The sequence below is a fragment of the Haemaphysalis longicornis genome, unplaced genomic scaffold (assembly GCF_048455015.1).
Source record: "Haemaphysalis longicornis isolate Haplotype H1 unplaced genomic scaffold, Haemaphysalis longicornis Haplotype H1 scaffold_3, whole genome shotgun sequence".
In the NCBI taxonomy this organism is placed as follows: Eukaryota; Metazoa; Arthropoda; class Arachnida; order Ixodida; family Ixodidae; genus Haemaphysalis; species Haemaphysalis longicornis.
The window spans coordinates 173,525,001-173,541,941 of NW_027526335.1; the positions used below are offsets into that span (position 1 = coordinate 173,525,001).

A 16,941-nucleotide genomic window follows, 5' to 3' on the forward strand; every position below is an offset into this window, starting at 1 on the left:
CTGAAACTGCTTGTCATTGGAGTTAAAAATAGAATGTTTTTCACAAAACACCACAATGCGTTTATATAGTATCTTTTCAAGCACTTCGAAAAAAATAAGCATAATGGATATTGGGGCGGTAATAGGACCAGCACTTTTTTTCTCCTCCTTTGAAAATAACTTCCACCCTGGCATTTCACATTTTCAGGGAGAGACTCTCTCACGAAGGCATCAGTAAATTATGTTTTTTAAAACAAGGCATATGCCGTCACTGGCAATTTTTATAGGTTGAAATCCCAAACGCTCTACATCACCAGGCTTGCAGTCATAGTGTAATAACAAACTAGAGGTGGCACCCGGCGAGGCCCTGATGGGCCAGTACACTAATGACTCTAATGAATATAACACTTCAGTTATTTCTTAGTTGCAATAATTGGGTAGTTCACCGTGAATTGTACACAATTAGAAAGTCCCGCCTGCTTGCAACACATGGGTTTCGGCCGGAGGCGTGTGGTAATGGGAAATGGCTGGAACTTGGGCTTTGTTCGAACACTCCCGAAAAGATTTGTCCGTAGATGATGTTCTGAAAGTGACCATTTACACCTGGGAAGTGTTATCTCAGTGGGTATTAACGATACTCACCATAAAGCAGTTTTTTAATAAAGTAGATGTTCCTGGCGATGCCCGCGTGGGCCATTAAACTAATGACGCTAATATGTACAGCACTTTTTCAGTTATTTTAGTTCTCATAATTAGGTAGTTCGCGCAGAAGTTGGCCACAATTAGGAAGTGCCGTCTGCTGTCAATGCATTGGCTCCTACAGGAAGCGTTTGCTAACGGCAAACGCCTAGAACTCGTGTGGTTTTGGAACCCTCCCAAAACAAATAGTACCAAGTTGGTGCCCTCAAACGAGTACTTACCCCTGGTAAGTATTATCTCTCTCAGGAGCAATTAACGGTACTCATCAGACATATTTTTATGATAATAACTCGGGCTCCTACGGGATACGTATCGTTGGAGGAAGTCACAACTGATAGCGAGCGCTATGCAAACGCGGGAAACTGAATTCCGCGTCCCGACGGGTGTAACTTAAAAATCCCGCAGGACTTTTTATACGCGTGTTAAAACAAGATCCTGAAATGATTTTGTTTACAACTGTATGGGCAGCATTTCCAATGAAAAACCGATTGGATATATTAATGGGCTGGCTATATAGTTATTCAGGTATGTGTAAAACACGCACTTTTCCTCAAATCCTGGTTGTGCCTATTGGGTGGGTGTTATGAAAAAATGTTGTAGAACAGTGTTTAGATACCCGAGTTAGTTACCTACACCAAGAAAAACCAGGTCAATATTCTAAGTGGCCTGGAATAAAAAAAACTAAGATCTGAAAAATTATTTCACGTTTTTCACTCCCTTAGTGAACTAACGCTTAAAATTTTCAGCAGTATTCAGCGACCACACCATGGTCACAATATACTCATAAAGACTGCAGCCGTTTTTAGCAGCAGTTTGATTAGGCACTGCCATCACCTGTTAAGATACTTTGGCTCGCCGGGTGCGTCGTTTCAAAAAACTCTTTTCGCCCTCTTAACGGCATCGCAGGGCGAAATCCTGATACCTGGTTTTGTGGATTTGTAAAATAAGAATCCAACCATCAATCAATCAATTAAAAATTAATCAATCAATCAATCAATCTTTATTACGGTGTCCAGGAAGAGCCGAAGCCCTTGTGCTTGCACACTGAGAGGGAAAAGAGAGGCGGCACTGAAATATATCAGCGGCTGACAGATAAACAGTCAAAAATAAAATCTAATAAGTAAAAAGGACTAGAAAACTACGAAGTTTAAAAGCAAAATAATGGCATCTAACATACATAACCGGATTAGTATAGATTGTAATGTCCAATACATTGCGAACAGTCATTGTACAATCAGCTTAGCAATAGCACAGGGTAAGTTGATGAAAAATGTCTACAAGTACGGGGTAACATGCTTCGATTTCACATGAATGCATGCAACAAAATACAAAAAAATATGTATGAATAATAAAGACAGAAAATCATAAGTTCACGAAAAATCCGATCCGCCCTACTTAACACTTTCACATTCTTTCGTTTGGCAATAATTTCCTTTGTTTTCTCAGTTGGTTTTTCAGTTTGTTGCCTACCAGCTGCTTCTCTCAAAGCTTCTGCTAATTTTCGGATTGTCGTTTTTAAATTATAATTTAGCCTATCTACACCGACCTCATTGGGCACGTTTAGAAACCCAAATTCGTTTTGAAGAGCTATTTTAAACTCCTGCGATATGGGTATGAGTAACATTTGTATGAATAACACTTATTAGCAAAAACCACAGGGATAATACAATCAGTGAAACATTTATTGGTGAATCTCCAACAACATCCTATTTGTTCCGAAATGCAGTATCGCCCAATAGTGTTGGTTAGGCCGAAACCTGCAAACAACTTTTAGTAGTGAAGCACCTCAGGAGCTCAAGCTGTCGGCGTCTCCTGTCGTCGTCTCATGTTGTCACGGTAAACAAACTTGTCAAAGGATGGTCGAACAACACGTGTGCAATAGATAAAACCGGTTCAAAACGAACTAGCATGACCTAAACTAAATCAAAATACAGGAATAATCAGGATTTCATTGCATTAATAACAAAAATGTGTTTAATTCGGTCTCAAAATTGGTGCCAAGCGCCAGTTTTTTTCCTGTAAAGCAGACATCTTTGCATGCAGCGGCGTTTGACACGAAGACAACTTACGGCCAGCCTGTCACTCATTGAATTGCTTAAATCCGGTTCAACGCAAGACAGGGCGCCAACGCTTCAGCAATCGAGTGATTGCTAATGCCAGCCGCATTTCTCCGGCGCCAAATCAGCGCGCGCCTTGGCAAGAAAAAGACTTACAATCTTTCAATACGGTTATACACTGCGTGTATTGCGCTGGCCAGGTTTCACCTTAGTGGAGATGGTTCAGGATATTCTAAAGGCCACAGATATCAGCAAAAATCACTTTAATATGTGAGCGGGTTCGGGAGATAATCACAAATTCACGAAAAGGCCATTTCTCCTGTTTACTCGGTTAGCAGTTCAATTGGAAAAAACCTGCCCTAGTGAGCCCCTACGCCATGACAGGAATATTGAGAGACGATGATTGGCGTGGCCTTTTATGCTAACACTCGGGCCAAGGAAAAAAGACCAAGCGGTGATGATGATTATTTACAGGTGATGATGATGCGGAGCCCATCGGGGCTAGCACTGATGATAGTGGGTGATTACGAAGAAGTGCTGGTAACATAACCCAAATTACTGGAATCGTAGTCACTGGGTCTCACATAATTTCCCCTCAGCGAGCTCAAGCGGCCTCGTGGTCGCGAGTCAGTATGTCGTACGGCAGTTGAATGGCTTCAGCCGGGATACATAAACGATTTCAGTAACACGACGACGGGGGTGTGTAGGCGGAATTACCGGCTTGATGCGATAATTGACAGGAGAAGTGTCTTCTAAGATTTGGTTTTGGCCAAGAAAACGGTGGAGGAACTTCTCGCACAGTCCGTGGACGTGAACGGGTGTCCATAGCATTACTTCATCCCCGGGCCGGAACCACACAGAGCGGTGGTTCACGTCATAGCGGGTTTTCCGTTCGTGCTGCTGAATTTCTGTTCGACGTCGTGCGAGGTCTCGGCAGTGGGCGAGCCGCGAAACGTACTGCTCATGAGATGGTGTATCACAGGAGACAGGAGCGTAGAAAAAACTCGATTCGAAAGTAATCGATGGTGAGCAGCCAAAGACGAGAAAGAATGGTGAATAACCGGTAGTCTTTTGCTTTGCGGAGTTCTAAACGAAGGTTACCAAGGGTGGAATAACGTTCCAGTTGCGATGATCAGGACTAATGTACTTAGAGAGCATGTCCGAGAGTGTTCGATGAAATCGCTTGGTAAGACCGTTCGTCTGGGTATGGTAGCTGGACGGTGTTTTGTGCACGGTGTTCAAAGCACGCAGAAGCTCTTCAACAACGGTTCAGAGAAAAACCCTGCCACGGTCGCTCAGAAGAACGCGTGGAGCTCCATGGCTCAAAATAATGTGCTGGATGAAGTCTGACACTTCCGCGGCGGTGCCAGAGCGAATGGGCGCAGTTTCGGCGTATCTAGTCAAATGATCTACAGCGGTAACTTTCCATCGATATCCACATTGGGTCGCAGGTAGCGGTCCAAAGAAGTTGATGCCCAAGCTCTCAAAGGGAGCCGAAGGACAAGGAAGAGGCCGCAGTAGTCCAGTCGGAGGAGTAGTCGAACGTTTGCGGTGCTGGCAAGAGGTGCACGAGCGGATGTACTTGGCCACAGCTGTAGAGAGGCCAGGCCAAAAGTAGCAGCTACGTATTGCTCGTATGTTTTTGCAAAACCAAGGTGCCCATCGGTTGCCGCATCGTGATATTCTTCGAGGATACGACGTCGAAGTGGACCAGGTACTACAGGGACCCTTTTGTTGCCATTAGGATGGTAACTTTGGCGGTAAAGACACCATCGAGGAGTTGAAACTTGGCAAGTTGACGACGTGCACTGCTAGTCGGGGGAGGCACACGACCGTCGAGGTAGTCCATGATGGGGCGGCAGTATGCATCTGCCCGCTGTAGCGAGGGCAAGTCACCGTGTCCAACAGTGCTAGGAAAAGTCATCATTATCATCACCAGCCTATCTACGCCCACTGCAGGGCAAAGACCTCTCTCATTATTCTCCAATTATCTCGGTCCTGTGCCACCTGTGACCAATTTATCCCCGCAGACTTCATGATCTCATCTGCCCATCTAACTTTCTGCCGCCCCCTGCACCGCTCGCCTTATCTAGGGATCCACTCTGTTACCCTTAATGACCAGCGGTTATCTTGCCTTCGCATTACATGCCCTGCCCACGTCCATTTCCTCTTCTTAATTTCTACTAATATGTCTTTAACACCAGTTTGCTCCCTGACCCACTCCGCTCTCTTCTTGTCCCTTAATGTTACACCTATCATTTTCAGCTGCATTGCCCGCTGAGTCGTTCTCAATTTAAGTTGAACCCTCTTAGTGAGCCTCCAAGTTTCTGCCCCGTAGGTGGGTACCGGTAAGATGCAGCTGTCATACACTTTCCTCTTCAGTGACAATGGTAGGCTGCTATTCATTATCTGAGAATGTCTGCCATATGCACCCCACCCCATTCTGATCCTTCTAATTATCTCTGTCTCATGGTTGGGATCTGGGGTCACAACTTGGCCTAAGTAGATATATTCGCTTACCACTTCCACTGCCTTGCCACCTATCTCAAACTGCTGTGCTGTCCCGAGATTATTGATCATTACTTTAGTTTTCTGCATATTAATTTTCAGGCCCACGGTTCTACTCTGTTCGCCCAGTGCGGAAAGCATGATTTGCAATTCGTCCCTCGAGTTACTTAGCAAGGCAACGTCATCAGCAAATCTGATGTTACTGAGGTATTCTCCATTAACCCTTACTCCCACCTGTTCCCAATCCAACGTTCTGAATACTTCTTGTGAGTATGCTGTGAATAACATAGGAGAGATTGTGTCTTCTTGTCTGACACCCTTCCTTATAGGTATTTTGCTGCTCTCCCTATGGAGGATGATGGTAGCTGTAGACCCATTGCCGATATCCCCTAGTATTCTTACATAATGCTCATCTACTCCCTGGTTCCGTAATGCCTGAATGACTGCTAGGGTTTCGACCGAGTCAAATGCTTTCTCATATTCTATGAAGGCTATATATAGGGGTTCAGTATTCTCAGCGCACTTCTCTATCCCCTGATTGATCGTGTGAACATGGTCCATTGTTGAATAACCTTTACGGAACCCTGCTTGTTCTTAGGTTGACTGAAATCTAAGGTTGCAGAGATTCGGATAGCAATTACCTTGGTAAATACCTTGTAGACGACTGACAGTAAGCTGATCGGCCTGTAATTTTTCAAGTCCTTCATGTCGCCTTTCTTATGTATTAGGATGATGTTCGCGTTCTTCCAAGATTCCGGTACCATTGCCGTCATTAGGCATTGCGTATACAGGTTCGCCAGTTTTTCAAGTACAATTTCTCCGCCATCCTTCAAGAGGTCTGCTGTTATCTGATCCTCACCAGGTGCTTTGCACCCTTTCATTTCTTTCAAAGCCTTCCTTACTTCTTCGGTCGTTACTGGTGGGATGTCTATCTCCTCTGAACTACTGTCTGGTTCGGCATTATCCTGTATGTCCCGGCTACTGTATAGATCCCTAAAGAACTCCTCGGCCACTGCGACTATTTTATCCCTATTTGTGAAGACATTGCCTTGCTTATCCTTAAGTGCATGCATCTGATTTTTCCCCACGCCAAGACGTCTCTTCACTGCTTTCAGGCTACCTCCGTTCTTTACAGCGTATTCGATCTTCTCCATATTATACTTCCGTATGTACGTTGTCTTGCGCTTATTGATTAACTTCGAGAGCTCGGCTAATTCTATTCTGTCAGCTGCGGTAGAGATTCTCATGTTTTGGCGCTTCCTGATTAGATCTTTCGTCTCCTGTGAAAGTTTACCAGTATCCTGTCCAGCCATTTGTGGCCCCGACTTCTTTTGCGCACTCCGTCATAATGCGCGTAAGGTTGTCGCTAACTTCCTGTGTCGTAGGCTCGGCTTTCTCGTTAAGGACGGAATATCGGTTCTGCAGCGCGATCCTGAATTCTTCTACTTTATGTCTTACTGTTAGCTCATTTATCGGCTTCTTTCGTACTAGCTTGTTGCGGTCCCTCCTCAAGTCTAGCCTAATTCGAGATCTTACCTTACGGTGGTCCCTACACCTTACCCTTCCCAGCACTTCCACATCCTGCACGACCCCAGGGGTATCGCATAATATGAAGTCTATTTCATTTTTGTGCTCCCCATTAGGGCTCCTCCCGGTCCACTTCCGACTCTCCCGTTTACAGAAGAAGGTATTCATTATGTGTAGGTTATTCCGTTCTGCAAACTCAACTAGTAGGTCCCCCCTGCTATTTCTACAGCCCAGACCATAGTTCCCAACTGTCTTGTCTCTAGCCTGATTCTTGCCTACTTTAGCATTGTAGTCCCCCATAACTACGGTATACTGTGTTTTTACTTTAGCAATTGCCGATTCCACATCTTCATAGAAGCGTTCCACTACTTGGTCGTCGTGGATGGATGTGGGCGCATAGCCCTGCACCACCTTAAGCTTGTACCTCTTATTGAGCCTAATTACAAGATATGCTGCCCTTTCGTTAATGCTATAGTATTCGTCTATGTTGCCAGCTATGCTTTTATTGACAAGAAATCCCACTCCCAGTTCTCTTCTGTCCTCTAGACCGCGGTAACATAGGACGTGTCCATTTTTCAGCACCTTAAAGGCTTCGCCTGCCCTCCTAACCTCGCTAAGCCCTATTACATCCCATTTATGCCCTCTAATTCCTCGAACAACACCTCGAGACTTGCTTCAACAGACAAGGTTTGCGCGTTAAACGTTGCCAGGTTCAGATTCCATTGGCGGCCTGTCCGGATCCAGGGATTCTTAGCACCCTCGGCTGCGATGGCGTAGAGGTAGAACACCCGCCTCGCGTGCAGAAGGACCGTGGTTCGAATCCCGGTGCCGGAAAATTCCCACCGGGTTAAAAAAATCCGCGTGTTGGTGGAACTGCTTAAAGGGGCTTGGGGTGCGGCCTGACCCCGGCGACCATTGCCGGTAATGCACTCCCTCACCAGGGCCACCCTGGTGTAGTAACGGCCACAACCTCCCATCAATACGCCAATTAACCCTCGGCACTCAGTCCCGAGCGGCTGCGAAGCAACTGACCACGGCGGCGGTCAGACCTGTCACACACCAGGGGGTGCTAAGAATCCCTAGGAAAAGTGATGGGTGCCAAAGAAACATCATGGTCGAAGCCTTCCCGGAGAGCAGTCGACGGAGAAGACAATGGGCAACGAGACAGAGCGTCTGCGTCCGTATGCTTCTTTCCGGACTTATATGTCACGGAAAAACCGTATTGTTGGATGCGGAGAACCCAACGACTAAGGCGCGCAGACAAGTTTTTTATGGAGAATAGCCAGCATAGTGCATGGTGATCTGTGACCACTGTAAAGTGGCGGCCATGGAGGTAAGGACGGAATATTTGAGCAGCCCAAACGATTGCAAGGCACTCCTGTTCTGTAATGAAGTAATTCTTCTCGGCCAGTGTCAACGAACGACTAGCATAGGAAGCGACCCTCTCCCGGAGCTGAGCATCACGTTGAAGAACAGCGCCGATTCCGTGGCCACTTGCGTCTGTGTGGAGGATGGCAGGCTTGCTTTCATCAAAGTGGCAGAGTACCGGGCTAGACATTAGGGCGGCTTTCAATGCCTCAAAGGCTTGTTAGGACTCATTCGACCAAACGTAAGCTGTGCCGGACTGTAGGAGCTGGTTGACGGGGCCCGCAATGGTGGCAAAGTTCCGGACAAAGTGGCGGAAATACGAGGCCAACCCGAGAAAACTACGTAGATCTTTTTGTTGGCATGGACGCGGAAATCCGACAACGGCAGCGGTTTTGTCGGGGTCGGGTCCTATCCCGTCCTAGCTAACGACATGGCCGAGTACCTTGATAGTTTTGGTCGCAAAACCACATTTTTTTAGTTGAGCTGAAGTCCAGCATTGGGGATGCACGTAAGCACTTCGTCCAAGCGTTGGAGATGCTCAGAAAATGTCGAGGAAAACACAACGACGTCGTGAAGACAGCAGAAACAAGTCTTCCATTTCAGTCCTCTGAGCCCTGAGTCCATCATCCGCTCAAAAGTTCTTGGGGCATTGCACAAGCCGAACGGCATGACATTAAATTCATGTAGGCCGTCGGGAGTAGCAAACGCTGTCTTTGCCTTGTCGGACTCGTGCAGCGGAATCTGCCATTAGCCAGAACACAAGTCAACGCTGGAAAAGTATTCGGCTCCTTGAAGGCAGTCAAGGGCTTCGTCGATACGGGGCATAGGATACACATCCTTTCGGGTAATTTTGTGAGGGCCCGATAATCTACACAAAACGCACGGGACCATCTTTTAGATGCGACTGCATCTCATTCACTCACCTTGTCCATGCAGCGTCGTCGGCGTTGTTGTCGTCCGCCCCTCCCCCATTCTCCTCGCCGCGCGAGCTGCGCTCTCCGCCGCTCACCCCCTCTCCTCTCCGATGCCCCTCTCTCGCGAGGGGCATTGGATTGGATTCGAATGGATTGGCTTGGCTTGGCTTGGGTTGGCTTGGGTTGGATTGGATTGGATTTAGATTGAATTGGATTAAATTGGATTGTGTTGGATTGTGTTGCGTCATAGCCGCGGCAGACGCACTGGCGCCGGAGCGTCCCCTCACCGTTATGCGCACTATAAAACGCGGTGCCTGCCCCGCTCCGCTCCATCGTTCCAGCGCCGTTCCTCCGCTGTCCAACCCTGCAACGTGAACCCCCTATGCGTCGCATCTACACAGGGGTCCCCGCGAGGGTAGGTGGGAGTTTTTGTCTCCACCAGGGCGACTGGGGAAGACCAAGGACTGGGTGAGGGCCGAATAACGTTGCGCTCAGCATGTCGTTCACGTTCTCCTCAATTACTTGCCGTTCTGAAGGGGAGACTCGGTACGGGCGGCGGTGAAAAATAGTTGATCTATCAGTTTTGGTGCGAGGCGTAGCTGCAGGGTGCGTAAAAGAAACGTTGAATGCGTGTCGAACGAGGCACGATGCTTGTGTAAAAGTTCCAGTACTGAGAATTGCTGCGATGGGGTAAGGTCCGTACCGATGGTGACCGCAAAAGACGACTTAGAGGAAACGGTCGTGGAAGGCCCACTGGCAAGGGAAGGAGTACCAGACGGAAGGATGGATACATCGTCGGCAGAAACAGAAGCAATCGAGCAGCCCTGCGGGAGCAGAACCGCTTCAGAAGTCGTATTACGTACAGGGATAAAGGCGTGCCTTCGGGAAAATCGTACCAGACAAGCGTCTACAGCAAGACCTCGTGAAAGGAAGCGGCCGCATGGGATGGCCAGCACATCGCCGTCAACGATTTTGTCTGCGGAAACTGAAAGAATGTGCTCTTGGCGGGCGGGCACAACGTGATTGGTGTGTAGCACCAGACATGTCGTACTTGTTTCCGGGCCAGCTGAGTGATGAGTGTCTCTGATGCTAATAGCAGGAGTGCGGCAACAAATAACAGCGGAAGTCGACGAAAGAAAGTCCCAACCAAGAATAAGCTTATAGGGGCACTCCGAGATCACCGCACACTAAATGTGATGACACAGCCCATCGATAGAAACGCGTACCGTTCAGAAGTCAGCAGTCAGGATGGACGTGTCGTTCGCACCACGTAATAAATGGCCACTGTATGGGGTTCATACCTTTCGTGGTCTCTCACAAAGGTCATCTCGAAAAATAGAAATACTTGCTCCAGTGTCCACCAAAGCTCCGATATCGTTATCTTCAACTGATACTAACAACAAGTTCCATGGGTGTTATGGAGGAGTTGTTAACGTCCCGATAGATGCAGTTTCCCCTCCAAAACTGCATGACTTAGTTTTCTGGGAGGTGGGTGGTGTCATGCATGACAGGGCGAAGCGGAGATACAGATCGTGGAAATGGTGATGGTGAACGACATCGCGATGCACGAGAATTGGTTGGGGATTCGGAAGTGGCAGGAGGAGAGGACCACCGTAGCGGAGATGGGTAAACCCTTTGGCGGTAGCCGTAACGAAGGTTTGGTCGGTCACGTTCGTACGTGTCGTAGCCACGTCGCTCATCAATCAAACGCCTCCTAGAGAGCCGCGAAATGTGCACGCGAATTCCGCAGTAGAAACACACCGGCCGGTTGAAAGAGGGCTGAGGGCGCTGTGGTCCCCATGCTGGATAGTAAGGCTGCGTCGCAGGGAGCGGGTTGACCGCTGCCACATAGCTAGGAACTGGTTGGGCGGCGGGGACGCCTGCCATGGACAGAGGCGGCCTCCCAGCCACATCGGAATATGATGGCGTGAATAGGGGAGGGGTAAGATCGGCGGGAATTTTTTCGTGAGTTGACGCGGCAGGCTCCTCTCTAATGATCTCTCGCAGATTACGTGTAGCCGACGAGTAGGGGCTGGTAGAAGAAACGTGCACAGAGGTGCGGCCGTCAAGTCCTTCCCGAATCAGTTCGCGTATTAGAGCTCGGAGGACGTCATCGCCGCTGTTCCGGGCCAGGGTACCCTGCTGGAGACGGATCGACTGAAGGTCGTCCAGGCGTTGGCACGTTGTCTTCACATCCGAAACGGTAGTCGGCTTTTGAAGGGCCAGGGCATTAAAGGTGAACTGGCCGATCCCATTCAAGATGTGGCGCACGCGTTCAGCCCCCGTCATGTCTTTGTTGGCCTTTCGGCACAGGAAACATCTTCAATGTACGACCTGTACGTCTCACAAGGATAGAGGACGAGGGGTCTCAGACGTCTCACGTCTCAGAGATTGAGAACGAGGGTACGTTTCTCAGAGTATACGTCTCAGAGATGGAGGACGAGGGGTCAAGACGCACGTGCCACCACTTGAGAGACGACGGTTGGCGCGGCCGTTTATTGCAACACTCGGGCCAAGGAAAAAAGACCAAGCGGTGATGATGATATTTTAAAGGTGATGATGCCGAGCCCATCGGGGCTAGCACTGATGATAGTGGGTGATTACGAAGAAGCGCTGGTAACATAACCCAAAGTACCGGGAGTGTAGTCACTGGGTCTCACAATATAACCAAAAAATTTCAAGTCTCAAGTCTAGCTAGTCAAATTTCAAGTCTAGCAGCTATGGTTGGGCGTTGATGCTTCACTGAGGGAGTCAGTCAGTAGGGCACTTAGGTTTATAGCTGCAGATAAATATCGTTAATACGTACTGAGATTGGTGAGTAGTTTAAAAGCGTGAGGGTTTCGGCTAGTTGGTAATTCACGGGCTTCACAGCGCGAAAACAGAACAGGGACAACAAGGGGAGGTACTACAAACAAGCGCTTTTTGTAGTCCCTCTTCGTTTTGCCCTGGTTTCTTTTCGGAAGATCATGGTAAGTAGTCGTTTCAGCGTTACATCAAAGAATGTTGTTCGGCTAGTTGGTTCACATTCATACTTATACTCGTATCCATACATCTTCGCCATCTTGGTGCAATTTCTTTCGGGAGGGTTCCAGTAAAACGCGAGCTCCAGGCTTTTAAATTACCACACGTCTCTGGTAGGAGCCGATTCATTGACAGCAGGTGGGACTTCTTAATTGTGTAGCACTTCACGGTGAACTACCTACTTATGACATGTGAGAAATAACTGAACACGCATTATACCCATTAGCATCAATAGTATAGTGGCCCCCCACGACATCACCATGTACTTCCGCTAGTTTATGTGAAAGTGCGACAGATGGCTATTCTTTGGAACTGTCACACAATATTTCCCATGAGTAATCAGTCCTTTCCGCACGTCATCTTGGCACAATTTGTTCGGAATAATTCCAGTACAGCACCGCTTGCAGCCGTTTTCCATAATGGCTCGCCTCCGGGAAGAGCCCATGACTTAAAAGCAGGTGGGATTTCCTAATGGTGTACAAATTCATGGTGAACTACCTAATTATGGCAAGTTAACGATAGCAAGGTTTTACCCATTCGTGTAATTATTATAGTGGCCCATCCGGGCATTTCCGCGTACTGCCGCTTGTATATTGTTTAGCCCCGCGGACCGAGCGGAAGAATCGCATCTAAAAGTGTGCTTTTGGAGTCAAAATACCTTGCACCGAAGGGCCTCCGCCTCTCACTTGAGAAGAGCGTTGCCATGGCATTCACCCGCAAGCTGATGACTCAGTACCCATTAATCCTAGGGGGCCGTTGCCTGCCTTATGTGCACATTCAAAGATACCTCAGGATAACCATGGATGGAAACCTCTCCTGGGCCCCTGAGGTTCGGAGACTACGCACTCGCATTTCCGCGGCGGCGCAAGTCAATGGGTATACCTTGCCGGAAGTCAATGGGGCAGTGACTGTCGATCGATGGTGCTTCTCTCCATGGCTTATGTTGAAGACTTGCTGCTTTATAGCCTGCCTGTTTTGCAGCGGCTGTCGACCACAAGCAAAGTTTTCACCTACCTTTTACATTGTGTTCTTGTCGACAGTAGGATACTATGAAGCCGGTAGTAGTGAAAACGGGGGCGTTATATGAACGCCCGCTAAAAAATGGGGTTCGGTCGGCACCAGAATCCCGGGACGCTCGCCGCCGAGTCTGTACACAAAGCAGCCGCGTCGGCGGATTGCCTCGAAAGGGCGTCATCCCTATTTCATATTTGCCGCGCTTTCGAGGCGCTTTTTCAAAGAAAGTGCTACGAGTTGTGCCGCGCCTCCGCCAGATGGCGCCACAGGTCGCGCGACCGAGAGAAGACGCAGTGAAACATCCCCCTCGCGAGGGGAACGATCACATGCAGAGCATTTCCGGGGGCGCACAACGTCAAGTAGTTTGCGTTACGTTAATGTTTTTGCACTTGTGGTAACTGCTGACGAGAGAGCGCTTGTCAGCAGTAATTTGAATGAGTCAACGATATAAGGCGCGTTCGTAGCGTCCCATTCTGTGTCGGCTTTGTGGCGCAGTGGGTAGAGCACCATGTACATTGCGTTCCGCCCGCAGGGTCGAGGGATCCAAACCGGGCGCCGGATAGTATTTTTTTTTATGTAGTACGGAGGGGTGCGGTGCGGACTGCGGAAGTCAATGTGGGTGACATCGCGAGTTACTGAAATGCTCTGCATTGAAAAGACGGCAAAGAATAATTTCTGTAGTTTGTTGTATTTTCCCGTGTCGTCCTGTTGTCTTGTCGTATTTTCGTGTCGCGCTTCTGGTGTTCTGTCGCGTGTCGTATTCGTGCCCCGATTTTGAAGTGCAGTCGTACCAAATTTATGTCTTGTCGTGATCCTGATGTTCCATCAGTAGTTGCACATGATTTGATTGGTATTGTCCATTGGGAAGAGTAGCGGAAATGTCAGTTGTGTTGTGATTACAGGAATGTTTGTCGCTGACAAATTGACTTTGTCGTTACGACAGAAATGTGTGTCGTAACAACAGGACTTCTGTTGTCACAACAATGTTTTTTGTCCTACAACAGGAATTATTGCTAGGTTTTTGTGGTATTCCTGTTGTGATTTTAGACTGGGTCGGGCGGCTGAGTAGGGAGCTGCCGTGCGGAACACTAAATGCGAATCGTGTGCAATTGTGTTCACACAAAAAAGTCGAGACTGACTCAAAAGTCGGGGTGTGGGCTTGCCGTGGATTTCGGGTAAGCCCGCGATGGTGCAATGCTCTAAACCAACGTACTCATTTTCGCTGTTGTGGCCGGCTCAATACAAAAGAGAGGGTCCATTCACCCGCGCAGCCGCGCCAGCCTCTCGGCACTGAGGTCAAACAGTTACGTTTGAGGAGGCGCCGTGACCATCCCTGTGAAGCGCCTGCTCCACGGCAAGAGCGCAGGGCACTGCACGGCAGAGAAAATTACCGCTATCGCCTCCGCCGCAGAGCGCTACGAATCAGGTAAATTGGGGATCCCCGTAATGCTGGAACCCGGAACTTTGCCGTTCCGCTTCATGCTCAGTCTGAGCTTTTTCGACGAGCCTGTCTAAAATGCCCCATGATAAGACGGCCTTGAAGTTCATCATGTGCCATTCGCAGGGATTCGACCCGACTGCAAACAACATCGCGCACGCTCTCCACCTGCTCGGCCTCCATCCAGAAATTCAGGCTAAGGTGCACGAAGAAATCGACTTGGTCTGCGGAGAGGACTGGTACAAGCCCGTTACGACCGACGAGCTGAAGGAACTCACGTACATGGAGTCTGTACTAAAGGTGACATACTGTACCGCCATAGCGCTGACCTTGCTTTTCACCATCCTCGGGAGTAACATGTAGCGGGAATGCGTGCACGTTAACCTCGCGCACATTTTGCGTGTTATCTGTAATATCTCCGCAAGAAGATAGGATCCTTTTCAGGAGCCGCACTTCGAAAGGGTGTGCGATATATAAATGCAGCCCTTGTGAATTATCTGACAGCCAGCCCTGAAATTGCAACCTATAGTGTTGCGCCATAGTTGCCGTCATTCAATGCAAATTCAATTACGGAGAATTTTCATTTGTCGCAGTCATTCTTTCCCGTTCATTGGAATCGAAAAACGCAACACATCCCCACTCATTTAAAACCAAGCACTTAAGTTTGTTCCACGCCTCAGGACGTAAGATACGGCACAACCGCATTCCGTGCCCTTTGGAAGGGGCTAGGGTGCCGACGAGGGAGAAGCATTCAGGCGGTATCAAATGTTTTGCGTTCTGACGCGTGGAACCAAATCACTTTCTTCATGGACTGCCTCCATGCTGCCTATTTCGGTGAAGCCCCACCTGTAAGGGGATATCAGCGGTTTCATCGTGATCTGCGAATCGCTACCCAACTGGCCGAATTACTGTAGTTGAAAGTCAGCGCTTGTGTAGTCTGTTCCTTCCTTAGTCCCATCTTCCGTTCTGTTTTTGAACGATATGATGTACCAACAAGCCCTTAAAACACATCCTTTCCTAATTTAAAAGTGCTTACTTACCATTCTGCACCCTTTTCTCTCTCTTTCGCAGGAAACGCTCCGACTGTATCCCCCGGTGCCAATTATAAGCCGTAAGCTAACGACAGACATTGCAATCGGTACGGCCTTTTATTTGTTCATTTGCTGCGTGTGCCAATTTCTACACATGTCTTTCACTAAAAGGACGCAAAAAACAAGACGCAGACCTAAAATTCATCTACATAGCACGCCAATGTTCAAGATTACGTTTTTCATGTAGCGTTCATGAAGTATTTCGCGCATTTCGATTGTCTGTTTGCACACCTATTGGATAAGGAGGGCTACGTTTACGCGTTCAAAAGTAAAATGATAAAATTGTGGGCACGTAAATCAATACTTAGGCTAGATTTGAAGAGGAACTGTAACAAGCTAGTACGAGAGAACCCGATAATTGAGCTCACAGTAACACGGGAAGTTGAAGAATTCAGGAACGCCCTGGAGAACCGATATTCAACTGTAACCGATGAGGCACAGTTTACGTCACAGGAAGCGGCCGACAATCTTACTCGCATTATCACCGAGTGTCCAGTAGAATTCGGAGGTACGATTGCAAGACAGGATAATGGGAAAGTTTCCAAGGAGACGAACAATTTAATTTGGAAACGGCAAATCATGAGTCTTCACTCCAGCTGACAAAATAGAACTAGCAGAGCTTCTGAAGTTAATAAGCGTAAGACAGCGGACATACGGAAGTATAATAGGGAGGTGGTTGAGATGCTGTAAAGAACGGAGGCCGCCTGAAAGCAGTGAAGAGTCGTCTTCACAAAACATGGGGAGAAATCACATGGATGCACTTAAATACATCAAGGCAATGTCAGCTGTAACCGAAGAGTTATATAGAGATCTGCACAGTAGCCTCGACATCCAGGATAATAGCGAACGAGGAAGTAGTTCAGAGGACGTAGACATCCCACCAGCAACGAAAGAAGTAAAGAAGGCTTTGAAAGAAATGCAAGTGTCAAAGCACCTGGCGAGATCCGATAACGGCAGACCGCTTAAATTGTACTGGAAAACTGGTAAACCTGTATACGCAATGACTAATGACCCCGAGTGTTCCGGAATCTTAGAAGAATGCGCACATCATTGCAATCCATGAGAAAGGTGAAATGAGGAGCGTTAAAATTTAAAGCCCTACAGTTTACTGTCAGACGTCTGCAGGTAATCGCTAACAGAATTCATGCCACCTTAGACTTCAATTTCTCGGTTACAATGCATATACTCTGGTTAGGGGTTTTCACAGCAAACCGTGGCTGCAAGGACGGCCTCGAGTCGCCCGAGGAACATTTCCTAGTGTTTGTTCGTCAGAGTCCCGGCAAGTAGACTGCCTATCCCTTGCGATTGTCTCAATTCCCGTCACG

The 16,941-nt window shown here is 48.1% G+C and overlaps 1 protein-coding gene across 2 annotated transcripts in view; it reads left to right on the forward strand.

The window, feature by feature from the left end:
- Window positions 1-16,941, forward strand: part of LOC144173553 (cytochrome P450 4V2-like) — an 88,014-nt gene that overhangs the window by 58,519 nt on the left and 12,554 nt on the right. For both annotated transcript variants that reach the window (XM_077701931.1, XM_077701930.1), the window contains exons 8-9: window positions 14,652-14,825; window positions 15,597-15,663. In XM_077701931.1, coding sequence (XP_077558057.1) covers window positions 14,652-14,825; window positions 15,597-15,663 — 241 coding nt within the window. The remainder of the gene's footprint in view (window positions 1-14,651; window positions 14,826-15,596; window positions 15,664-16,941) is intronic.